Source organism: Chiroxiphia lanceolata, chromosome 7 (genome assembly GCF_009829145.1).
Source record: "Chiroxiphia lanceolata isolate bChiLan1 chromosome 7, bChiLan1.pri, whole genome shotgun sequence".
NCBI classification, from domain to species: Eukaryota; Metazoa; Chordata; class Aves; order Passeriformes; family Pipridae; genus Chiroxiphia; species Chiroxiphia lanceolata.
The window spans coordinates 15950729-15976770 of NC_045643.1; the positions used below are offsets into that span (position 1 = coordinate 15950729).

The window sequence follows — 26042 nt, forward strand, 5'->3', positions numbered from 1 at the left end:
TATGATTATTCCACTGACAAACTTTTAGACCTATTGCTAATTAGACTAAATTATTTCACCTCTATCTTCCTCTTCTGTTTTCCTTAATAGGATGCTCATAATTATTTTCTGACTGACTTTTGGAATGGACTGACTGATTCCTGAAATGCATTTTAACTTTTTTTTTAAATAATTACTTTTATTTAAATAAGTGCCAAGGTGTAACAATACTTACCAGTACACATATAATACAGAGATGTGTGCAATGCACAAGGATCTAACCACTTAATTCTCCTTCCCTGTTACCATTCTAAAATGTTTTCTCATTGTTCAAATATCTTTCAAGATCATATGTAAATGAAACTTTTTTGTCTGCTATAAAAACTAGATTAAAAAGGAAGCTAAGAAAACTCCTGTAGTTCCAAAAAGAATTGCCACTGATAAAACCAAAGCACTAGTCACAATGTCTAGAACTGGCAAGAAATTACAACCAATGCACTGTTACAATTCGGTTTATCTGCAAACCTCACTCTTAAGAGCTGTTTTGGTACAACAGAATGCTCTCAAACTAATGCCTGATAACATACCTATTAAGTGTAATGATTGTCAATGTTTCTAGTGATCAAGACATTTATATTCCACCCTGTTAGGAAATGTCACCTTTAAGGCTACAACCAGATTTCTCTGTGACAGCCTCCCCCCTATCAACGACGTTCGAGTAATGTTTACTTGTTCAAATTTCTGACTCTGCAATTCTTATTTCTACAAGATGATTCCTTGTAACTTTATGGTTGTCAGATAAAAAAAAAAACCTCTATTAAGATTTGAATTGTTCTTTGTACAATACAAACTTTAATGTCCATTCAGGTCCGCCCAATTTATTGGTTCTGACAATCAGGCACTTGTTGATACTTCTTTGTTCCAGTAGGACTGTCAAAGTAGAAAAGTCTTCTGTTACAGTAAAGCCGGGAACTTTCATATGTGGGAGAACAGCATAGTTACCAACAGCTTTTATTTAAAATCTATGTATCTTCACTGTAGTACATTCATAAAATAGTTTTATAAAATATAAGTAAATGAACATAGCATATAAAATGCACTCAGAGGAGTCAAACTGCTAAGGAATTTCAATTGCTTGTTAGATGATGTAAATTTAGGGCCAAATTCAAGTCAGTATAAGCAATTATTTTAAAATTGGCAATGATACTGAATAAGAGGTCCTTGTTACCTAAATACTACTTTAATAAGAAAACACAATCTCTGTAAACAATCACATTTTGGCCTCAGTTAAGTTATTTTAGTTTAAGTTGATAACAATTTCAAAATAAGCATGAAATGATCTATTAGGTTTTTTCCCATTTACAAGGCATACATTTCATATGTTCTGTTGCTATATCCAGATCATTTATGACAATAATGGTAAAAAATACTAGTAGTCATCCTATTATGTACTATTGGCTGACGGGACAGAAGTTTGGACCCTGATAACATAGAAGCTGACAATATTTATCAGTTATTAGAAACAAATAGAAGTCCTGATACAAATGCATTATTTCCAAATTATCAGAAATCTCAGTCTCCCTTCTTTTGTAAAATCCTTTAAAATAGATTAGGACTGAATTAACAAATATCCCTGTGAAAAAAATTTTATAGGTATATTTCTTAGTAAATACATTTACATCATATGCTGGACACATTCCTTACATTCCTTATACCTAACAGTTATATGGAGCTGATGAGCATACTTTAAAACTATGTGCACATTTACATACCTGCATACTCTTATACAAGTGGCCAAAAATATGACTATAAAGTTTAAAAATGAGCTTTCAGACAAATATTGATATGTATAAACAGAGAAGCATAGATATATTCTGAATGTGCAGAGATAGCACTTAGAGAAAAAATACGTATTTGAATCTACTGATTCTGAAGTGTATTTACAGGTGTATACTTTTGAGGTTTGCATCATTACTTTTGCATAACTACACTCTCTCCTTGTCTGGAATAGACTGAACATTTAAACTATTTGTCATGTATACTAGTTTTCAAAATAATGATGAATATTTGTATGAATTCTGCCGATGTTATCTATAGACTGAAGCTGGAAAAAAGGCTGAAGCTGTAGCTACAGTCGTTGCAGCAGTTGATCAGGCACGCGTTCGATCACCCTGGCAACCAGAACAAGCAGAAGAAGCTTATGTAAAGCAGAAAACTTTGGAGTATGGCTATAAAGAGGACCATGTTTCTGAGGCCCCAGCAGAACGTCACGTTGTCACTAAAGAAGTTAAAACTGTCTACGTTCCTCCTGAGAAACATATCTCAGCTGCTGAAAAGCAAGAAGTTCATATATCAAAAGAGGTTAGACTCAGTTTACATCATATTCTTTTCCAGAAACCATGTCCCAGTGAAATCTGTTTCAGTTTGGAGAACAGCATCACATTTTCAAAAACTTTTTTCATTGCTTTGTGTAGATAAAAAGAGCAACAGAAACTGAGAAAATATTTCACGTTGAACAGCCACGACCCCGCACAGCAAGTCCTCATTTCACGGTTGCCAAAGTTGCTGTTCCTAAACCAGATCATACATATGAGGTAAGTTAAAGCTGTATCCAGGAAGACCAGCATGCTCATTTTCAATACCCAGTAGGTGACCTATTTCATTTGGCTTTTCCTCCCACTCTAGTGTGATGCTTTCCCAAGAAGAGTTGTATGTTCTCTGCAGTTATTTTTGTAAGCTTGTTTGACTAATGAAGAACACTGCTGTAAACAGACAGATGAATTGCTAAAGTGCGATTTATAATCTTTAGTTATTTAACCAATTTTATAATCTGTTTGAGAATGCAGCTTCAGTACTTCCTGTCAAATAGTGAAATTGTAGATATTTGTCGTGCAAATTATGTTTTCAAAGAGGAGAAGTGTCCCTCTTCAATCTTATTATGTGCATCAGTTCACTAGAAGACTGGAAAGAGTGCTTTTTTCTTCCTTGCAGATTAATATGTACTAAGCTATCTTTTAAAATAGAAAAAATCCAGACTGCATAATACGACACCATCTATTTTTTAATGTTATTCTTTCCACTATTCTGTTTGAATCCTTCAAATAGTATTAGAATTTCCCAGGTAATTAATTTTGTCATTCAAGCATACTTTCTCTCTTCACCTGAATTTTAAAAATTATTTTTTCCTAAAACATAACTAAACACTATTAAAGAAATATACTCTCTCCTTTGAAAATAAAACAACAACAAAGCTGAAACTTTTTCTCTTCCGTTCCTTAGGTTTCAATAGCTGGATCTGCCATGGCTACTCTAGAAAAAGAGTTATCGGCTACTTCTGCTGTGCAAAAGATCACCAAGCCTGTGAAGCCACCTCAGCTGAAGCCACATGAAGTCAGGATAAAAGCAGAGCCAGTTGCCCCTCCACAGTTTCCCTTTGGAGAGGGTGTTGAAACTAAAAAAGAGACAAGCATTAAAAGTGAAGTAGTGCGGGAAGAACACCTGGTGTTCCAGAAAGAAGGTGAAGCAAAGGTATGTTATTAAGAGAATTTCTACCACTCTGACTAAATTTCATCTTAAAAATATAGAATAACTTCACTTTTTTGTTGTTTTCTTACTGCAATTTTCCACTTTTAAAACATTCTGCTGTCTTTTATCTTTTTGTTATACACAAATCTTTCTAAGGATCTAATATTTACCAATGACAAGCAAAGAATTTACATTATCTGATTTATTTTCTTATTTAATTTATACTGTTTATGCCTTTGAGTTTGTTAGGTGTTTATTAATTATCCTTTAAACAACCTAGGTGACAGAAACTGCCAGAGTTCCAGTGCCTGCAGAAATCCCTGCTACTCCACCCACCTTAGTCTCAGTAAGTAATTTGTGTGTAGAATAGGGGCGTTACAACACATTTTCACCCTTTTTAATCTAATTTTCATCTCTGAAAACCTAACCATTGAAAGTTGGCTTTATTTAATCTTTTTAACTCTATATTAGATTTACTGAGTCATATAATTTATCTCTGACACAAACTCTTCTGGATGTCTGTTAAGGAGGTTGACCTATCTGCACAAACGTCAACCTACCATTTCATTTTATTAACAACAGTAATGTTCAGAGATCCTAAAATCCAGTTTCAAATACTTCCCTTTGGAAAATGCCTTTTTTTTTTTCTTGGATACACTGCTGAACAGAACACTATTCTGAAGTAGATATTAAATTTTCCATTCAAATAGGTTTTACTTACTTAAATGTCTGTTTAGTAGTAAAATATATACTGACTGTGATACCTATTCTTTGTCATACAGGGCCTCAAAAATAAGACTGTGACTGAAGGTGAGTCTGTCACTCTGGAATGCCATATATCTGGTCATCCTCAGCCTACGGTGACATGGTACAGAGAAGACTACAAGATTGAGAGCTCAATGGACTTCCAGATCACTTTTCAAGCAGGACTTGCTCGCCTTGTAATTCGTGAAGCCTTTGCAGAGGACAGTGGTAGATTTACCTGCACTGCTACCAATAAGGCTGGGAGCGTCAGCACATCTTGCCACTTACATGTGAAAGGTAAGTATATTTATAGAATCATGGAATTGTTTAGGTTGAAAAAGACCCTTAAGATCATTGAACCCAACTATTGACCCAGAACTGCCAAGTCCAACACTAAACCATGTCCCTAAGTGCCACAGAACACATCTTTAAATACCTCCAGGGTGGAGGTGGCATTTAAAAGTCAGACCCAGGTGACCCCTGAGTAGCCAGTTCCAACGCCTTTCAGTGAAGGGTTTCCTAATATTGAAACTAAACCTCCCTTGGTGCAACTCGAGGACAGGTTCTTTTGTCACTGTAAGAAGTTAATAATTTTTTTAACTGTATATTAATTGTAATGTATCACAGACATTTTGTCAGTTCCAAAGTAGAACATATGCCCTGAGTTGTATTTCAGAGCTATTTATTAGGTAGAAGGACTGTAAGAATATGAGGGAAAGGCCAATTATGGGCAGATGGGGACTCTTAACCTGCTTCCTCAGTGGAAGTACCTAGCCCTCTAAGGCGAACATCTATTTACTCTTTTTGTATCAACTAAACTCACTGCTTAAGGCTTATTAAAGTATTTTAAAATCCACTATATCATATTTGCCTTGCAGTTACTGAAGAAATTGAGACTCGAGAAACCATTTCTGAGAAGGCTGTTAGAGAAGAGAAACGGTAAAGTTCCTGTCCTAAACAGACTGCTCCTACTGCAGTCATTAGATTTTTTGCACTCTGTTTATGAGAACTTCAGACATCAGCTCACTTACCTGCCCCGAAATCTTATTTCAGCTATGTGGAGACAAAGGACATTGTAATGGAAGATGTCTCTGCTGCAGCAGAGGAAGTATCGGGAGAACCCATACCTCCTTTCTTCATAAGAAAACCCATGGTGCATAAATTAATTGAAGGTGGGAGCATTATATTTGAATGCCAAGTAGGGGGCAACCCAAAGCCACATGTCTACTGGAAAAAAGGTGGAGTTCCTCTAACGACTGGCTACAGGTACTTCGAATACAATGCACAAAAACTGCTTAAACATAATTTTTAAGAATATTTAATTGACGGTATAGTAATTTTGATTTCCTTACTGATGCTGAACCAAATAACATCATTGATTTTTGTGAAATTTTGGTTTTTTAAATGGAAATATTAAAGCATGGTGTCTTAATGTGTGACTTCAGAAAGCCACTAAATTTTAAAATGTTTAAAATATTTAAAATATTAAAAAATTCAAAAGACCATAAAATGAGAGATACTACATATCCTTATAAACAAATCAGAAAAAAGTTTTGCATTTGTTTTATTCTGCCTCTTCAGTGTTTGCATTCTGTCTATGCAAATTTTGTCCATGGAAAGCAACACACTTTCTAGCTGAGAAAAAATTTACATTTGTAACATTCTTGAAATAATCATGCTATAATGACCCATATTAGGATAAACTGTGTGCACACAGCATATACCATTATATTTTCTCTGATAACTAGACCTCTGATATTTCAGTACTGGTGTTTGGGTCCTGTTTGTTTAGTGACAAAAAAGTAAAAGTAGACCAGTACTCCAGTTTCAGTATGGTTATTTTTCCTACATGGTCCTGCAAATTCATTGAGTGCGAACTGTCTGCAAAACTTTATCTTTTTGAGTCTTGTACAAGTTAGGAGCGATTCTCATTAACTGTATAACTAAAAGCAAATTCACTAAAATGTCTGTTCATCAGAATTATAGAGATTTTTTACTTTTATGTTTTCTATAGATACAAAGTGAGTCACAAAAGAGAAACCGGGGAATGCAAACTTGAAATTTCCATGACTTTTGCCGACGATGCCGGAGAATACACTATTGTTGTTCGTAATACTCATGGAGAAACTTCTGCAACGGTCTCCTTACTAGAAGAAGGTACACTGTAGATTAAGGAAATGGGAAAAGTACTTCTTAAACCTAACTTTAAAATTGGAAAAAGATTTTCAGATGTGTTGCAAAATCTTGGCAGCTTAGTTTATTCAACTCAAGAAACATAAAGGGAGACCTGGTGGTTCTGTTTCTACAAGACCAAGTATCTGGCATCAGGTTCTTAAAGGACTATTCTTTGCTAGAATCTGTAGCTACTGGAACTCTTCTGTTGACAAACATAACAGCCTACATAAGATATTGAGAATGTGATGTGGGGAAAGAAGGTTAATTCAGTAATACGTTGTTCTCTTAGAGGGAAAGTTGCTGATATTATTTTAGTTGCCCTGTAAAAATGTATGAAGTTAGCAGAAGACAGAATAATGGTGAAGAAATAGTAAAATCATCTCTACAGGTGTGTCCACTTTGAGAACTAGAACATCTGAATAGCACAGTAAAACTTTTACCTATTTATAAAGCTCATATGATTACATCACTCTTTGCCTTGTTTTGCAATTTGTATTTATTAGCTAAACAGTTAGAAAGAAAGTCTGCCTGAATCACCAAAACCAGTAAAATAAGTTTGTATTTGTTTTCGCTGTTCCATCAAGAGAAAACCACAAAAAACTTACCAAAATTAATGTGTTCTCAATTCTTAGCTGATTACGAAGCCTATATAAAATCACAAGAAATGATGTATCAAACTCAGATGACCGCATATGTACAGGAACCTAAAGTGGCTGAGGTAGCCCCACCTATTTCATATGGTGACTTTGACAAAGAGTATGAAAAAGAACAAGCTCTAATTAGGAAGAAAATGGCAAAAGATACAGTGGTGGTCAGAACTTTTGTGGAAGATGAGGTATGTCCAGCACTCCATACTAGTAATTTTGTATGCTGACGTTATACCATACAAATAATTTATTTACAAAGTCATTTTCTGACACAGAGAACTAATGGTCTTGTTTTTCTGTATAGGAATTCCACATTTCTTCTTTTGAAGAAAGACTTATCAAGGAAATTGAACTCAGAATTATTAAGACTACCTTACACGAACTACTCGAAGAAGATGGAGAGGAGATGATGGTTGATATTCCTGAATCTGAAGCTGTACAAGCAGGATTTGATTTAAGATTAAAGAATTACAGAACCTTTGAAGGGACAGGAGTTACTTTCCATTGCAAGACATCTGGATATCCATTGCCAAAGGTACCCCAAATCTGTGTAACTTAAATTTTTTTTTAAAAATCATCTGGTGGTATACTTAGAAAAAATACCTTGGAAAACATCTCATTGTCAGACATTCTACATTCTGCATAAAAAACAGCAGTTCTCAAAGGAAATCCAGTCTTCTGTATTGATATTAAACTGATTTTTTCTTTCACCCTTCCTAGAATAGTGTTAAGTTGGTTAGCCAGTTCAGAGTGGGATTAGGTTTACCAATTAAGTTGGTCCTGCTTCTGAGTGTCTCTGTGGCAGCCTGGACATGTGGGGAACACAGTAGCAGTCCAGTCTAGGTCACTTTGCTCTTCATCAAAATGGGTTATATATCTGTTCCTAGCTCCAAAACTCATGTTTCAGGCTACTGTGTAAACATGTTACTTTATTCTTACCTATTGCAAGTAAAAATGTTAATGTTTTAACACATATACATGGGCTATGATGATGCATCAGCTGAAAAATTAGAAGTTGTAGTATGTTGTATGTATGGATCATTACTGGATCTTTTTCTTTAGGAGAGTTCACATAGCAGTCCTTTGTTTCTTTCCATGCAGGTTGCATGGTACAAAGATGGTAAACGCATAAGGCATGGAGAGCGCTACCACATGGAAGTTCTGCAGGATGGCAGTGCCAGTCTGCATTTGCCTGTTGTTTTACCTGAAGATGAAGGAATTTATACTGTCTTTGCCAGCAATATGAAAGGAAATGCGATTTGCTCAGCAAAACTGTATGTTGAGCCAGTTGCACCAACAGCAACTCCAGGTTATATGCCAGGACCAGAAGTTATGAAAAGATATAGGTAGGTACACAGTAATATAATTTCATGAGACTTCAATTTGCTGTGATAGACAGCAAAAACTCATTATTCAGCAGTTAAACAGCTTAAGTGATTGGAGTTTGCATACCTCTGGAAAAGTTCTAAATGCTGTTTTCATGACTTATATTGTTTTACATGCCAACTCTTTGTGTGATTTGTCTTCTTAATGAGCAATGCAGTTCCCAGAGTACTATCATTCACATGCATATCCAACCACAGCATCAGATTTACAATGTCAATAACCATATCTATTTCTTGAAGTAATAACATTTTGGAAAAAAAGTTTTCTGCACTTGGAGTTTTAGTGCAGTGTGCAGCTATTATTTCCTGCCCTTGAAATAGCTGTATTTCTATGACAAAAAAATCAAGTGTTGCCATGTTCAGTCTCCATACACATACACACTTCCACACAAATGTACACAGGATTACATCCGTATCTGTGCAGTATCCAATACCCAAAATTTCCCTGGCTGTGGTATATCCTAATACAATTTAGCTATACAAATTCCTTTCAAAAATCTAAAGAAAATCGACTGGAAATAAAAAATAATTTGTCAAAATATCTCACAAAGATAAGTTGGCCAAACTCTTTTAAATAAATTATAATAAAGGCAAAAGTGAAAATCTGTTTATCATGTCAGCCCCCCTCTATATGACATTGCCATACACATCTGTGTTATCTTTTACTTCCAGGTCTATTTCTCCACGCTCCCCAAGCCGGTCTCCTGCCCGCAGTTCTCCTTCTCGTTCTCCTGCCCGCAGATTAGAAGAAACTGATGAAGGACAACTGGAGAGACTGTATAAACCAGTTTTTGTGCTGAAACCTACATCATTTAAATGTTCACAGGGGCAGACAGCAAGATTTGACTTGAAAGTTGTTGGCAGACCTATGCCAGAGACATACTGGTTCCATAATGGTATATCAACCTCATTTTCATCAACAAATAATCATAAAAAACCATCTTAACATGCCTTTTACATCTTGTTGAGACACTGTTTTGAGTGCAACTGTTTTTTTTTCATGTGCATCTGCAGGTCAACAAGTCATTAATGACTACACCCATAAAATAGTGATTAAAGAAGATGGCACCCAGTCACTGATCATTGTCCCTGCAATGCCTGAGGACTCTGGAGAATGGGCTGTAATTGCTCAGAACAGGGCAGGCAAAGCTTCAGTCTCAATGACACTGACTGTGGAAGGTATCTACTGTACAGACTCTTGTAGGAGTCTGATGAGTGTTTCCTATTAAAAACCATGGCCACATCATTTCTTCTTGCGATAACTTACCCTCACTCTTTCAGCTAAGGAAGACCTAGTCAGACCACACTTTGTGGAAAGGCTGAGGAATGTCAGCGTGAAGGAGGGCTCTAGACTGGAGATGGCAGTGAAAGCTACTGGTAACCCTAATCCTGACATTGTATGGCTGAAGAACAGTGACATCATTGTGCCTCACAAATATCCCAAAATAAAGTAAGAATCTTTATTTCATTTGAATTTATTTTATTTAAATTTAAATTTTATTTCAATTGAAATTTCATTTTGTTTTATTTAAAATACTTTATTTAAGTAAAGGAGTTAATAATTACCATCTTGCAAAATGCCTCCTACAGTGTGCTGAATACTCTTGCTTTCAAAGAAGGGATTCACTAAGGACTTTTACATTGCAGCAAGGATTAGAGATATGAAATAGCTTGTAGGACTCACTCCATTTTCTCCAGCTCGTGTATTTGTATAGTTGTATTATGCAAAGCCAATGCTTTTACAACGGAGATTTAGGGAACTTTCTCTGCCTATGGTTTTGAAGTCCTCTGCAGGCAAAACTGCCACTCAGTTCAACACTGCTTTTTATTATCTTTATCTATTTGATTCTTAGGCACGTGCCTCATAAACATGAACAAACATAAACAACATTTCTATTACCTCCAGAGATTTGCCTTTGGAGGCTTTGACCTAATTTGGAAGAAGGGCAAAAATGAATGATGAAGAAGTGAAAAACAGTTAATTTTTTTTTATTTTTTTTTTTTTTTTTGTATTTCAGGATTGAGGGAACCAAAGGGGCAGCTGCCCTTAAAATTGAATCTACTGCCAGGCAAGATGCTGCATGGTATACTGCTACTGCTATCAATAAAGCTGGGCGGGACACTACCCGCTGCAAAGTAAATGTTGAAGTTGAACATACAGAACCTGAACCAGAAAGGAGATTAATAATTCCAAAAGGAACTTACAAAGCCAAGGAGATTGCAGCACCAGAGTTAGAGCCTCTCCATTTGCGTTATGGTCAAGAACAATGGGAGGAAGGAGATCTCTATGACAAGGAAAAGCAACAGAAACCATTTTTTAAGAAGAAGCTCACATCTCTAAGGCTCAAACAATTTGGACCAGCCCACTTTGAATGCAGGCTTACACCAATTGGTGACCCAACCATGGTGGTGGAGTGGTTGCATGATGGCAAACCCTTGGAAGCAGCTAACAGACTCCGCATGATCAATGAGTTTGGGTACTGTAGCCTGGACTATGGAGTAGCCTATTCCAGAGACAGCGGAGTGATTACTTGTAGGGCGACTAACAAATATGGTACAGACCATACCTCTGCTACTCTGATTGTGAAGGATGAGAAAAGCCTTGTGGAAGAATCCCAGCTGCCAGAAGGCAAAAGGGGACTGCAGCGAATTGAAGAGTTAGAAAGAATGGCCCATGAGGGTGCTCTACCTGCAGTTGCACTGGACCAAAAGGAAAAACAAAAACCAGAAATTGTTTTGGTTCCTGAACCTGCAAGAGTCTTGGAAGGTGAAACAGCACGATTCCGCTGTCGTGTGACTGGCTATCCTATGCCCAAGGTCAACTGGTACCTCAATGGACAGCTCATCCGTAAAAGCAAAAGGTTTAGACTCCGTTACGATGGAATCTACTACCTGGATATTATGGACTGCAAATCATATGACACAGGAGAGGTGAGAGTCACTGCAGAGAATCCAGAAGGCTTTATTGAACATAAGGTGAAGCTTGAGATCCAGCAAAGGGAAGATTTCAGATCTGTTCTTCGTCGTGCTCCTGAACCCAAACATGAACCTGCAGTGACAGAACCTGGGAAACTTCTCTTTGAGGTACAGAAGGTAGACAAACCTGCAGAAACAACAACAAAAGAAGTAGTGAGGCTGAAAAGGGCTGAAAGAATCACTCATGAGAAGCTTTCAGAGGAATCTGAAGAGCTGCGTAGTAAATTCAAGCGTAGGACAGAAGAGGGCTACTATGAAGCCATCACTGCTGTGGAACTTAAGTCTCGTAAAAAAGATGAATCATATGAAGAAATGCTAAAAAAGACAAAAGAAGAACTTCTTCACTGGACCAAAGAGATCCCAGAGGAAGAGAAGAAAGCACTTCCTCCTGAAGGCAAAATCACCATTCCAACAATCAAACCAGGGAAGGTGGAGCTTAGTCCAAGCATGGAGGCTCCCAAGATACTTGAACGAATTCAAAGCCAGACTGTAGCCCAGGGAACAGATGCACACTTCCGTGTGAGAGTGGTGGGAAAACCAGATCCTGAGTGCCAGTGGTTCAAAAATGGTGTGCAGATTGAAAGGACTGATCGTGTGTATTGGTACTGGCCTGAAGATAATGTTTGTGAATTAGTCATCAGAGATGTGACTTCTGATGATTCTGCCAGCATCATGGTGAAAGCAATCAATATAGCTGGTGAAACTTCTAGCCATGCTTTCCTGTTAGTACAAGGTAATTTAAATTCTCTTACTCATCCCACTGCTCATTATAGTGTGTTAAGTCTATATGGCCAGTGCACTGTTGATTCATTACATATTATTTTGCAGCCAAGCAGTTAATCAGCTTCACCCAGAAGTTACAAGATGTTGTTGCTAAATCAAGGGACTCCATGGCAACTTTTGAATGTGAGACATCAGAACCCTTTGTCAAAGTGAAATGGTTTAAGGATGGAATTGAGATTCACTCTGGAGACAAGTACAGAATGCACTCAGACAGAAAGGCTCACTTTCTTTCTGTACTAACAATTGATATGAATGATGCTGATGACTACAGCTGTGTACTGGTAGAAGATGAATCCATAAAAACTACTGCAAAGCTTACTGTTGAAGGTAAGAAGCTTGCAGCTCAGTACCATGCAATACTGCTAAAGTGAAATCAGCTTCAGAAAGAAAGAAAGCAATTTAAACAGATGTGCAATGCTCTATGAAATGTTGAGCTGCTTTCATATTTTCAGAATCCAGAATGATGGTTTGGATATATATTTATATAAAATGGTTACACTATATATATATATATTTCCTTAGGCTCATTTAGTAAGAAATGTTTTCATCAGGAGTATATCATCAAGCTTATTCACAAATGTAATTACTTTTGCCTGTAGGTGCTGTTGTGGAGTTTATCAAAGAACTTGAGGATATTGAAGTACCAGAATCCTTGTCAGGTGAACTTGAATGTGAGGTTTTCCCAGAAGACGTGGAGGGGAAATGGTATCATGGCGATGTTGAACTCACTTCTAATCTTAAATATGTGATTGCATCCCGCCGTGGTCGTCAAATCCTCACTATTAAGGATGTTAATAAAGATGATCAAGGAGAGTATAGCTTTGTTGTTGATGGAAAAAGGACTCAATGCAAACTGAAGATGAAACGTAAGCATTTCTAATACTTATATTGTTTATATATTATAGATTTTCAACATTATAGTATGTATTATAGCTATATTATTGTATCCCATAATGCTTTGATATTCAATATTCTCCTTACCTCTTATAAGTATTCATTAACTTCATTTAATTCCACAGCTCGTCCCATGGTTATTCTTCAAGGACTTACTGATCAAAAAGTCTGTGAGGGAGATATTGTGCAACTTGAAGTTAAAGTCTCCCTAGAAAATGCAGAAGGTGTCTGGATGAAAGATGGCCAAGAAATTCAATCAAGTGATCGTATTCACATTGTGTTGGATAAACAGTCACATATGTTGCTCATAGAAGATGCAACAAAGGAAGACAGTGGAGCTTACTCTTTCAGTGTTCCTGATCTTGAACTGTCAACCACTGGACAGATCACAGTGTACAGTAAGTCGCTATCATGATTTTGAAGGTGTGCTTGATTTTTGTCTCTTTTAGGATTATTTTTAAAGGCGTATTTTTTTCATGATGAATATTTTTGTGACTTGACAGGTGTGGAAATAGTGGTGCCTCTAAAAGATGTTCACGTTGTTGAAGGAACAAAAGCTATCCTTGAATGCAAAGTTTCAGCACCTGATGTGTCTTCTTCCAAGTGGTACCTAAATGATAATCAGATAAAGCCTGATGACCGTGTACAAGCTGTATGCAAAGGCAATAAACAGAGGCTAGTGCTTACCAGAACCTATGCATCAGACGAAGGACATTATAAGCTAATGGTTGGCAAAGTTGAAACAAGTTGCAATGTCACAGTTGAACGTAGGTGTCCTTTAAGAAGCACAATTCTTTGTGAAATAATTTCCTTAAATACCAAACCGTGGAAACAACTAATACATTTATAATTTATTCTTTTTATAGAAATTGAGATTATTAGAGGTCTTCGTGACATCACCTGCACTGAAACACAGAATGTATCCTTTGAGGTAGAGCTTTCCCATTCAGGAATTGATGTAATTTGGCATTTCAAAGGCCAACAGATAAAGGCTGATCCTAAGTATAAAATAGAAGCACATGGCAAAATACATAAGTTGACAGTGGTGAAGATGATGAAAGATGATGAAGGAGAATATGTATTTTATGCTGGAGAGAAGAAAACATCTGGGAAGCTTATAGTAGCAGGTTAGTAGAGTTAAAATCCAAGGTTTTTATTTCACTGTGATTTAAAAAAATGCCCAGCATACTGTATTTTGTACTTGTAGCAATTGTTATGTTTCTGTTGGGTTTTTTGCCTTTAATTTATTTTTCTTTCTTTTTTTTTTTTTACATTCTCCTTGCCGTTCCTCTTATCTTTTCTTGTTGGTATAATTTAAATTCTCAAAGCTTTTAAGTAAATGCTAATATATTTTCCTAGATCAGAGCCATGGTAAGGAATGCTGTAGTATGCTTTTGATGTAACTAAAGTAACCAGAGGGGTTTTGTCTTGAGTGCTAAGCATACCTGTGCTGATAATAAAAATAATAAGTGAGAATAACTAGGATGGAATTAGAAACATCTCTTAGTAATTTTCAGGTCATACTCTATTCTTGATATTTCACAGAGTTCATAATGTCTATGCACATGCTAGGCAAAGAATTAGGGCAAAGAATTCCAGCATCTACTTTTCATTTTTGTGTGGGGGAAAGCTGAACAGCATCATGACAAAACCATGTGCCTTTTCTTCCCAACAGGTGGTGCCATTTCAAAGCCTCTCAGTGACCTGACTGTGGCTGAGTCCCAGACAGCTGTTTTTGAATGTGAGGTGGCAAATCCTGAATCAGAAGGCCAGTGGCTACAAAATGGTAGACCATTAGCTATGACAGATCAGTACCGTGCTCAGTCTGATGGTGTTAAGAGAAGGCTTACTATCCCTGTGACAAAACTGGATGATATGGGTGAATATAGCTATGAAATAGCAAGCTCAAAGACATCTGCCAAACTGAAGGTCGAAGGTCAGTATTTTTATAACTGATGTCTTTAAGACTCAGATGTCTTTAAGACTCAGTCCAGCATCACTCACTGTGTCTTGGATCAGGCAAAATAAAATAAATCAAATAAAACAAACCCAAAACTAAGCAGACCAACAAAACAACACCCCAAAACATAAAGAATCTCAAACCAAACATCTCTCATGGATCCTAAAAGTAAAGGTCCCTTGTTGAGTTCCAAGCACACCACTTTACTGGAACTTGTATAAATCAATAAATGCATAAAATGAAACATCATGATTCAATTTCATTAAGATTATTATATTTACTATAGTTTTTAATTTTGATCTGTTCTGTCTATTTGTGGGGTTTTGATTTTTTTTTTCCTTTATTTTCCTAGCTGTTAAGATAAAGAAAACACTAAAGAACCTGACTGTGACAGAATCACAGGAGGCAGTTTTCAGTGTAGAACTGACCCACCCTGATGTGAAAGGAGCTCTATGGATTAAAAATGGTGTTGAACTTGAATCAAATGACAAATATGAAATTACAGTGAAAGGAACTGTTCACACACTGAGAATCAAACACTGTGTGGTGACTGATGAGTCTGTTTATAGCTTTAAACTTGGAAAAATAGGAGCAAATGCCAGACTTCATGTAGAAAGTAAGTCAAAGTGATTTGAATATTTGCTGTAATGTGTGGTTTGAAATTCACATCATATACACTGCTGAATCTTGCTAACTTTTTTCCTCAAGCTGTCAAGATCATCAAAAAGCCAAAGGATGTGACTGCTTTGGAAAATGCTGTTGTCTCATTTGAACTGAGTGTATCCCATGATACTATACCAGTCCGGTGGTTCCACAAAAATATTGAGCTTAAACAAAGTGATAAATACAAGATGATCTCTCAAAGGAAAGTTCATAAACTTATGCTGCACAACATATCTCCTGATGATGCTGGGGAATACACAGCTCTTGTTGGGCAAATGGAGTGCAAAGCAAAACTGTTTGTGGAAAGTAAGTATTGTAAGTTTGTAAGAAAGCAACGATATGAATTGTTACACCGAATCATATTGAACAACTTGATCTGACACTTCAGAGCCTGTTACCCTTGGTTTTTTTGCTGACTTTAAAAAAATTCTTTCTTTTTTCTTTTTCCTTCCCCTCTTAGCCATACACATTACAAAGACCATGAAAAATATTGAAATCCCTGAGACCAAAACCGCCTCTTTTGAATGTGAAGTTTCTCATTTCAATGTACCTGCTGTCTGGTTGAAAAATGGTGTGGAAATTGAAATGAGTGAAAAGTTCAAAATAGTGGTCCAGGGGAAACTCCATCAGCTCAATATCATGAACACAAGCAGTGAAGATTCTGCAGAATACACATTTGTCTGTGGCAATGATAGAGTCAGTGCAACCCTGACCGTAAAACGTATGTAAAAATTAATTTACCAGAATATTTTACAGTTACCAATAATAGAATTTGTGTTAACACATGGAAATAGTGCAACTGAGACAAAACCAGCACCGTTGTAGTGGTATTTTGAAACAACACTGAACAGCCTCAACTGCATTATTAAAAAAGGTCTAGGAGCAGCGAACTTGAAAGTCAGACCCTATTCTTCTGTTTAGGCAAACATGCCTAAACTCCAAGTCACCACAGGAGATAGAATTTGGGTTCCTATGTAATTGTAGGAGATTTAATTGTAGTATTGATTCTGGACAAAAAGCCTACCTTTTAATATTACCAAAATTGTCTTAAAGAAGTTGAAACATCTCTGATCCTGTTAACATGCATTTAAAATAAAATAAAACAGTATGGGGAAAAACACAATTCATGTCAATTTCTTTTCTTTTAGCCATCCTAATTACCTCCATGCTACAAGACATCAACGCTGAAGAGAAAGATACAATAACATTTGAAGTCACTGTTAACTATGAAGGTATTTCATATAAATGGCTAAAGAATGGTGTAGAAATAAAATCGACTGATAAATGCCAGATACGGACAAAGAAGCTTACACACTCCCTCTCCATAAGGAATGTGCATTTTGGGGATGCTGCAGAATATACTTTTGTTGCTGGAAAAGCAGCTTCATCAGCCACTTTATATGTGGAAGGTATTTGCTCTCTTGATTTGTATATTTAGTGACTTCTAGTGGCTTAACTGAAATCAAGGCACTGATTTTACATTTTTTTCTGCCCTAGCTCGTCACATTGAATTTAGGAAGCATATTAAAGACATCAAGGTGGTGGAGAAGAAGAGGGCTATTTTTGAATGTGAAGTTTCAGAACCCGACATTCAGGTCCAGTGGATGAAGGATGGGCAAGAACTCCAGATTGGTGACAGGTAAATGATTGTTTTTACACCATAATAACTTCTGCTATGCGTTTTCCCCCAGGAAATAATTAGCTTATTTTCTTTTCTGATGTCCTTAGGATGAAAATTCAGAGAGAGAAATATGTCCATCGTCTAATTATTCCTTCCACAAGAATGTCTGATGCTGGTCAGTACACTGTAGTAGCAGGTGGAAACACATCCAGTGCCAATTTGATAGTGGAAGGTCGTGACATTCGCATCAGAACCATTCATAAAGATATTCAGGTATGACCTATACAGATGAATAAATATTTCACAACTATGTCAAGCAAAAAATAATGCAAGGGATGAGCAACAATATCTAGGCAGTCCTAACACAAAAATCTGTAATTATAAGGTCAGGGCCTTCTTCTAGAAAAATGGAAAGTGGCATACGTAAAAACAAATTTTATTTCTATTATTTATTCTACCTGTATAAAGGTTATTGAGAGACAAAGAGCTGAAATTGAATTTGAAGTCAATGAAGATGACATTGAACCACAGTGGTACAAGGATGGTATTGAGATCAACTTCCAGTATGAGGAAAGATACAGTTATGTGGCAGAAAGGAGAGTCCATCGAATGAGCATCTTTGAAACCACTTACTCTGACGCTGGAGAATATACTTTTGTTGCAGGACGGAATAGGAGTTCTATTAATCTTTATGTGAATGGTATGTGTCCCCATAACCAATGCTTTGACTGTATTTATTACCCAGTGTTTTTCTGATTTCTATATAGCTTCTCAGAAATTCTGAATCTGAAAAAAAAGATAAATCCAAAGAGATCAGCTGGAACACTATAAAATTCTTCATGTACATGGATGTTTCTCACTCTACTGAAATAGCTGGTCAGATGATAAAAATACTATAGCAGTTATTTTCCCACTGTATTTACTTAGACCAGAAAATTTCTCAAGTCTAAATAAAACTAATTTGTTCATATGAAAAAATGCGCCTTCCCAGAGAGATCAACCTAGTGATTCTAGGACATATTTTGCCAGAAAACACACCAACATAGCTAATTATGTTAAGGCACTTACTGCTAGATCATCCCGCTCGTATCAAGAAAAAGGGCGAATTTTCATGGGCACACTTGATTAGGAATAATAGCGATTTTGGTGGGTTTTTGTATGTCTGTTTGTCTTGTTTTGTTTTTAATTAATTCCTAGCAAATAGTTTTGAATCAATAATAAATATCAATAATGAGATTTTTCCTTCTTCTTCTTTCTCCCTTTCCTCTTCACCTTCCTTCCCCCCAATTTTCAGCTCCAGAGCCACCCCAGATTATTCAGGAGCTAGAGCCAACTACCGTGGAGTCTGGCAAACCTGCCCGCTTCTGCGCTATGATATCTGGCAAACCCCAGCCCAAAATTTCCTGGTACAAAGATGATCAACAGCTTTCTCCGGGTTTCAAGTGCAAATTTCTTCATGATGCACAAGAATATACTCTCTTGCTGATTGAAACCTTCCCTGAAGATGCAGCAGTGTACACCTGTGAAGCAAAAAATGACTATGGAGTTGCAACAACTTCAGCTTCACTTTCAGTGGAAAGTGAGTTTCCCATGCTTATAAATACCACTGTTTGTGAAACGAGATAGCTGTTCTTCATCTTTAAAAATTACTTCTTTTTCTTGTTCTTTAGTCCCAGAAGTTGTTTCTCCTGAGCTAGAAATGCCAGTGTATCCGCCTGCTGTCATAATACCACTACGTGATACTGTTACATCTGAGGGACATTCTGCTTGTTTTCAGTGCAGAGTTACAGGGACAGGTGAGTTTATTAAATCCTGTACATCTTTTCATCTCTCAGAATTTTTAATCTTGAACTCAGAAAAAAATTTACCAATATATGTGCTTGGATCAGTCTTCCCCTAGAAGTACAGTTGTTTGATATACACACACATCAAAAGGTTACTGACTTTCAGTTTAACTTTCAGTTAAACAAGTCAAAGACTGCATCAAGCATGGAAGTTTTAAGCTGTCATAAACATACTAAGCATTTCTAAAAAGAAGATCTCTTTCACAAAACTTGTCTTTGGAAACTTCTCAGTGTTTCAAATGCTAAGTGATGTTGGAAAGCTGTGTCAGTGAGTAAAATGTAGAGTTTCTTTGTGGAAAAGCATTCCCTTGTTAAATGAATATGATGAACATACCATGACACACACCATCGCATCAATTAACTAAACAAACAGACTGAAACTGTGATTCAACCTTTACCCTAATATTCCTAAATATTTCATATCACTCTGCAAACACTAAACTGTGATTGCTTTATTTTTCCTACCATAAAAGGGTGTTTGCTCATTGTCTCTTTAAGTATAGATTTTATTTAAGTAAGTTTTCTAGTTTTAGTTATATAGAATGTCATTCTACAATTAAAATATTTTTTTCCAAGTTAACATGAAACCAAATAAAACTACCTTTCTTCACTTCTGTAAATGGTCTTGAGTATGACTCGTAAAAAGTATTCACATAATAAACTGCAGAATAAGATCCAGTTAAAATCCCAAAGAATTTACAATTATTTAAAGATAAATAAAACTCCAAATTTGAAAATAATCCTGAGTGACAGCTCCACAAAAATCCACATAAAATTTGTAATTACATGTATATGCAAATATGCATGACTTGCATTTCAATCACTTAGAAACAAACTCCATTAAAAAAAAAAAAGGCTTTACAACAGGATTCTGCTTTAGAAGTGCTGCTACAACTCAGAAAATATATGTTGGACTGACCTGCACTCTGTTCAATGCATGCTAGTGTAACTTTTCTTTAGAAGAACTGTATTTATGTGAATGTGGAAACTGCATTTACAGCACAGAATATAAAGATCCTTTCATCTAGCTCTTCCTTCATAGAACCATAGAATCATCTAGGTTGGAAAAGACCTCAAGGATCGTTAAGTCCAATCATTAACCCAGTCTGTCAATGACTCTACCACTTCCCTGGGCAGCCTATTCTTGAAAACCCTTTCAGTGAAGAAATTTTTCCTATTGAAAATTTCCTTTATTGAATACTGTATCCAAATGGGTTTGCATACCTCTCACTTGACTTGTGAAAAACTTTTGTATTAGTTAACACATGATTGAAAATACAGGTTTTTAATGGTACACTTTGTGTAACTGGCTATTGAAAACACTCTTTCTTCTGATGACAATAATAACCCACTATTTGTGTTACAACATTTGATTTATAATGTAGTATAATGACAAATAGAGAGGCAAGACTAAAGTCTGCTTCAGTCCTGTTCTTTCTCAAGTCTACAAGAACCTATACAAGTAATACAACATTTTATATAGGAATTTTATAAAGGTCTTTAGGATCTTCCTTGAGAAATGTGACATGTAAAAATAATATTTGCACCAAGAAGAGGCAAGGTACTGTACTTAAAAGAGTATTCTGTTTTAGTTTTTTAACCTGATTAGTTAAAACTAATAATTTTATAGCCTGTTTAATCATGCAATTGTAGCAAAATCCCATTTTTAAGAAAGAGATTTTCTCTGATTTTAGGAGTAGCAAAATATTTCAAAATTTTTACAGTTAGAGAAGAAAGGAAGAATTATTTTTTACTCGGTAATGTATCAGCACCAGGATCAGTTTTTCCATATGAATATTTCCAATGCACAAAGCAAAACTTAAAGCAACAACAGGCCACTTTCTACTCATCATACTTTACCAGAGTAATACAAGGCACACTTAAACTTAGTCACTTGAGATTAAGTATCTCTTAGATACTTGAGATTAAGATTTTTGGAAGATATAAATATAAAAATAGTGTTTACTTACTAGTGTAATATCATAAATTTTTCTTTCTTTCTTTTGCTTGAGCAGATCTGAAAGTCTCCTGGTACAGCAAAGAGAAGGAGATCAAGCCATCACGTTTTTTTAGAATGACTCAGTTTGAAGACACTTACCAGCTGGAGATTGCTGAAGCTTATCCAGAGGATGAAGGAATCTATACCTTTGTGGCTAGTAATTCTGTAGGCCAAGTGACAAGCACTGCTACCTTGAAGTTAGAAGGTACACTGTGCAATTAAAGAAGTTGTCTTATTTAGGTTATACTCATCTTAATATATACTGATAATTATACGTGAGTCGTTGTCTGTCATGTTGTCTTTTAACTCAATTAATTGCTACCATTTACAATGTCCACAGCATACACTTATGTCTCCAAAATATAGGTAATGAACATTCACAATTTTGCAATGTTTCATGCTCCCCTCCTTTTTCATTTTCTCCAGTGTTAGAATCTGTCATGCACCAAAGACAGTAAAAGCCTTCTTTCTAATGGAAGTTCTTTGCTTACACATTCTTTCATTTGACTGTGAAGACAATCTAGTAAGAATTTTTGTACGAAATAAGTTACTTGAAAACTGTTGAAAAATATCCTAAATAGAGATGTGTAGCAGGTGTGCAGCAACTGAAAAGAAAAAGTGTACATTCATATAAATTGATGAAACATTGACCAAAGTTTTAGAGCAGAAATATTGCCTGGATAATTTGGTGTTCTATATTGTTCTTGATATTATTTAACCATAAATATTTTGTTTTCTTTTTGAAATAGATTTTATAAATGATGAATGAGAATAATTCATGCTGTTAAGTTGCAAGTTAGAAAAAAAAGTCTTGAATAAGAGAGAAAATTCATTGTAGTGTAGGGTAAGAAATTAAAAGTTGGCATGCTTCTTTTCAGGATTTAAAAATGTTGAAGAACTTACATCAGAGTCCCCTTGGCATGTTTCTTCATCTGTTTCACTTAAGGAGGAGTCTATTGGCCAAAGGCCCACCTTTATCCAGCCTATTTCAAGCTGCAGGGTATGCAGTGGGGAATCAGTCAGATTTCAAGCTAGAGTCTCTGGCAGGGCCAAACCAAAAATCCAATGGTTTCATAATCAACGACTCATGTTGCCAAAAAAAGACTTAGTTTTCCACTTTGATGAGTCTACAGGCACAGCTACACTGATAATAGTAGATGCTTTCTTAGAGCATGCTGGCCAATACTCTTGCAAGGCAAGAAATAGTGCTGGAGAAACAACTTGTACAGCTACACTTACAGTGACTGCAGAAGGTAAAGCCCCATTTTTACTTCAAAGGGATTCAGTTTGTTCTATACCACACTTTTGTGCTATTACTAATTATTTCCTTGTTTCACACCTTTTCTTTCCCAGCTAATGTTAGTAGTACCTACCCTCAGTAACCCAGTCACTCTCATTTCTTCTGTTTATGCTGTAACATCTGGAAATTTTCAAATTTATATATCAGTAGAAGTCAAAGAATAGAATAATTTAAATGAAGGCATACAGAGTTTTAAAAAAACTAATTAAGTGATCTTTATAGCATTGACTGAGGTATTTTGCACTGTCTTGTTTAAAAACAAAACAAATACCTCCTTTAAGTACTTTTCCAATCCTAAAATGGACCACTTTAGTGAAAGAAGAGACAAGTATCAACTGAGTACCAAATGCATGACTAGCTTAGGCATCACTTGTCATTCATACATGTGAATGGATAATTTCTGTGTCAAGAGTAGTGCATCCGGCATGCTGAATTTTCAAATGGAGATCATTCATTTTCATCCTCCATGCTGTTTGATTTTGTTCAGAGCATGGTCCAGTGAACTTCTTTAGATACTAATGTTGTTATTTTTGTTACTTAATTACACAGTGCAAGCCCTAGATAGGCAAAGTTCTGGGAAAGATGTAAAAGAGTCTATCCGGTCACAGGCTATATCAGAACTTCATGTTCCTCCTCTCACAAAGAAGAACATTGAAAATTATCAAAAAGAATTTAAATCAGTGCAACAACCATCACAGGAATTGGGTGTACAGGTTTTTGAAAGTGTATCAAAAAGTTTGACCATGAAGGCTACATCAGTTGAAGAAATAAAAGCCATGCACACAACAGTCCTTTCTCAAACATCTCAGAGCACCAAGATCACTATGACCACCTCTCAGGAAATGAAAGATGTCCCTCCAAAGATTCTCTTGCAACTCAGAGACCTAACTGTGAAATGTGGTGACACTGCTCAGTTCATATGTGCCTTAGAAAATGAATTCTTCTATGAGTTTCTTTGGGCCCATGAAGGAAAAAGAATAGAAGTGTCTGAAAAATTGAAGATATCACAAAACGGAAGTGTTCTTCTGCTCACAATCCTAAATGCCCAGCTGACAGATCAAGGACTGTACAGTTGTACTGTTTATAATGACTATGGAGGGACAACAACTTCTGCAATACTAACAGTCAAAGGTGGTTATCTGACTTTTAACATTATCACTTACCTTTTGGAACTTCATTATAACTACCTCGAGCTCACTCATATTGCCTTTATTATTATTTATTCATTTATTATTGTTAATTGAGAAAACTGTATTGATAATAATCTGGGGGTTTTCCTTCACATTTACAGCTCTATTCAGAAGTGAAATATGCAGTACTGGGAAGTTGATATTGTAACTTTGTGCCTCTTCCTGTCAAATCACAGATGTCTGAGGCTTTTTATTCCTCATATACTTCATGATATGCAGTGAGAAGTAAAGCAGGAATTGTAGGAATTTTTATATTTTGTTAATTCCTGAAGCTGGAGTTGAAGGAAGATAAGAACGTCAAATAAGCCATGTTGAATTAGATACCTGGTCATATCAAACTCCCAACTTGTTTCAAATAAATCCAAGGTTTCAATTCCAAAGTTGGCAATATAATTAATGTCCTTGAAAGGATTAATGGGTGAAAACGTATTACTGCAATACTGAATTTTCTTCTACCCTTTACTCTCCTTAAGATATAAGTATTTATTTTTCGCTAAGACTCTTTCCACCCCTTCCTGACATCAACATAGCAAGATGTTAGTAGTGCTATCACTAGTAAGGACTCAAAAATATATTATCAGCACACTAGACAGGTGATACTATTTCTGATGAGTTACAAGGAATACAGAACAGAAAACTAAGATGAATAATGAGAAAGGCATATTGACCCTGTTGATTTGCCTCTTATTTACTGAAATTTCTTTTTTCACTCTAGAGCTGTGCAAAACGCTTTACATAATCTTCTGCTGCTACTTTCCAAATTAAGGCTCTAAATTAAAAGCAAAGATGTGCTTGTATTAGGCACTGCAGAACACGTCTTGGTCCCATGAAAGTCCCATAGGCTTAACTGATACCTAGAATTAGCCTAGCAGGAATAGAGCTCTTAAATGTGCAGTCACTCCTGTTTAATAGCATTGTTTTAGCACTAATACGCCCAACATACTTTCAATACTAATTACTGGTGTTCCCCCCCCAATTATAAGGATACTTTTTATTCCTGCAAAAGATCTGACCTAATCCTTTTCCTAACTTTATTCTTACCTAGCAAAAGAAGCACAAGCCAAAGCAGTAACAAAAATTATTCTTGAATCAGATACTAAAAACTTTAAAGCAGCCAAAGATTGTCAGTTTAAAGCATCTGAAGTTAAGCAAGAATCTTCTAAGAAAACCTCAAGCTTGTTTATATCTACATCCCAAAGACCATATGAAACTGAGAAGCAAAGAAACAGAGGATACTATCCCGATGTTGTACCATGTGAAGACATCACAGAAACTGATGCCAAAGCACCAGAGTTTCTTGAAACTCTGCCTGCAGAAACTATTGTAAAAGAAGGAGATGATGTGTTTCTCTTTTGTATAATGAAAGGTGTGCCTACACCTTGTGTAGTCTGGTTGTGCAATCAGCTCATAGTTCAGGAATCTGCAGTGTGTCACTTAAAACATGATGGGCCTCTGTGCAGCTTAAGATTGTTGAAAGTTGGTCAGAACCACAAGGGTATATACAAGTGCAGAATAGTTAATCCTGCAGGACAAGCCGAGTGCAGCACTCATCTGAAAGTGACAGGTTGGCAACTGCATGTTCCTTCTAAGTATCAATTCCTCATGCATAGCATCATTGCATTTCAGTACATTCATTCCCTGAGAGATGATAAAGAACGAAAAGCATCTCATTAGTCTGTGGATTGTTGAATGTTTCCTTCAGGGATTTACGGCATGATAAAGGCATGTTGCATTAGAAACTTTCCCCCACCCAGCAAAAAAGAAAGCAAATCTTATAGAAAAATGTACATTGCAAACAAGTTTGAAAATATTTGATTATTCTGTTCTCAAAATTTATGAAGTGTTTGAATTGTTTGGCATGCATTTATGTGTATGTATGTGTGAATTTCTGTATATTTGGAAACAAGATTGGATGTTTTTTACTACGTAAAGTGTTGATTGGCACATTTAGAAACTATAGCTCAAAAATCTTTGTCTTTTTTATTCTAGCTCCTGAAAAAATTGTTCATGAGAAGCTAGAGGAAGAGGTTGAAATGGAAATGAAAGGTACAATCACCAATGAGAATAATTAGTACCAGTAATTAGTAATGTTACGAAAAGCTTTTATCTGCTTATGTGAAGTGTCTGATGGGGAAGAAAGACACTTTAAAGCATATTGGAATATGTTGCATGTTTGTGTTGATATGCAAAAGGTTACCTGCATTATAAGGTTATTTAAGTTTTAAAATATATTTAAAACTTCAAATTTGTAATTGTGCAGCCATATTCTTAACTTTTACTTCATGCTTTGCAGCTGTTCACAGAGCTTTTATTTGTTCAATTTCCTTTTGAATGCATGGAATAGTTTACTTCAGAAG

General features: G+C 36.0%; 1 protein-coding gene across 1 annotated transcript in view; it reads left to right on the top strand.

The window, feature by feature from the left end:
• Positions 1-26042, top strand: part of TTN (titin) — a 241520-nt gene that overhangs the window by 14025 nt on the left and 201453 nt on the right. The window contains exons 12-43 of the mRNA XM_032694032.1: positions 2077-2340; positions 2454-2573; positions 3259-3507; positions 3785-3850; positions 4287-4545; positions 5127-5187; positions 5302-5514; positions 6263-6405; positions 7056-7258; positions 7375-7605; positions 8172-8416; positions 9128-9351; positions 9470-9634; positions 9737-9905; positions 10474-12164; positions 12260-12541; positions 12814-13080; positions 13234-13506; positions 13612-13875; positions 13975-14235; positions 14784-15044; positions 15421-15684; positions 15777-16037; positions 16192-16452; positions 16880-17140; positions 17229-17370; positions 17460-17625; positions 17821-18052; positions 18647-18931; positions 19023-19148; positions 21212-21400; positions 25675-25731. Coding sequence (XP_032549923.1) covers positions 2077-2340; positions 2454-2573; positions 3259-3507; positions 3785-3850; positions 4287-4545; positions 5127-5187; positions 5302-5514; positions 6263-6405; positions 7056-7258; positions 7375-7605; positions 8172-8416; positions 9128-9351; positions 9470-9634; positions 9737-9905; positions 10474-12164; positions 12260-12541; positions 12814-13080; positions 13234-13506; positions 13612-13875; positions 13975-14235; positions 14784-15044; positions 15421-15684; positions 15777-16037; positions 16192-16452; positions 16880-17140; positions 17229-17370; positions 17460-17625; positions 17821-18052; positions 18647-18931; positions 19023-19148; positions 21212-21400; positions 25675-25731 — 8155 coding nt within the window. The remainder of the gene's footprint in view (positions 1-2076; positions 2341-2453; positions 2574-3258; positions 3508-3784; positions 3851-4286; positions 4546-5126; positions 5188-5301; positions 5515-6262; positions 6406-7055; positions 7259-7374; positions 7606-8171; positions 8417-9127; positions 9352-9469; positions 9635-9736; positions 9906-10473; positions 12165-12259; positions 12542-12813; positions 13081-13233; positions 13507-13611; positions 13876-13974; positions 14236-14783; positions 15045-15420; positions 15685-15776; positions 16038-16191; positions 16453-16879; positions 17141-17228; positions 17371-17459; positions 17626-17820; positions 18053-18646; positions 18932-19022; positions 19149-21211; positions 21401-25674; positions 25732-26042) is intronic.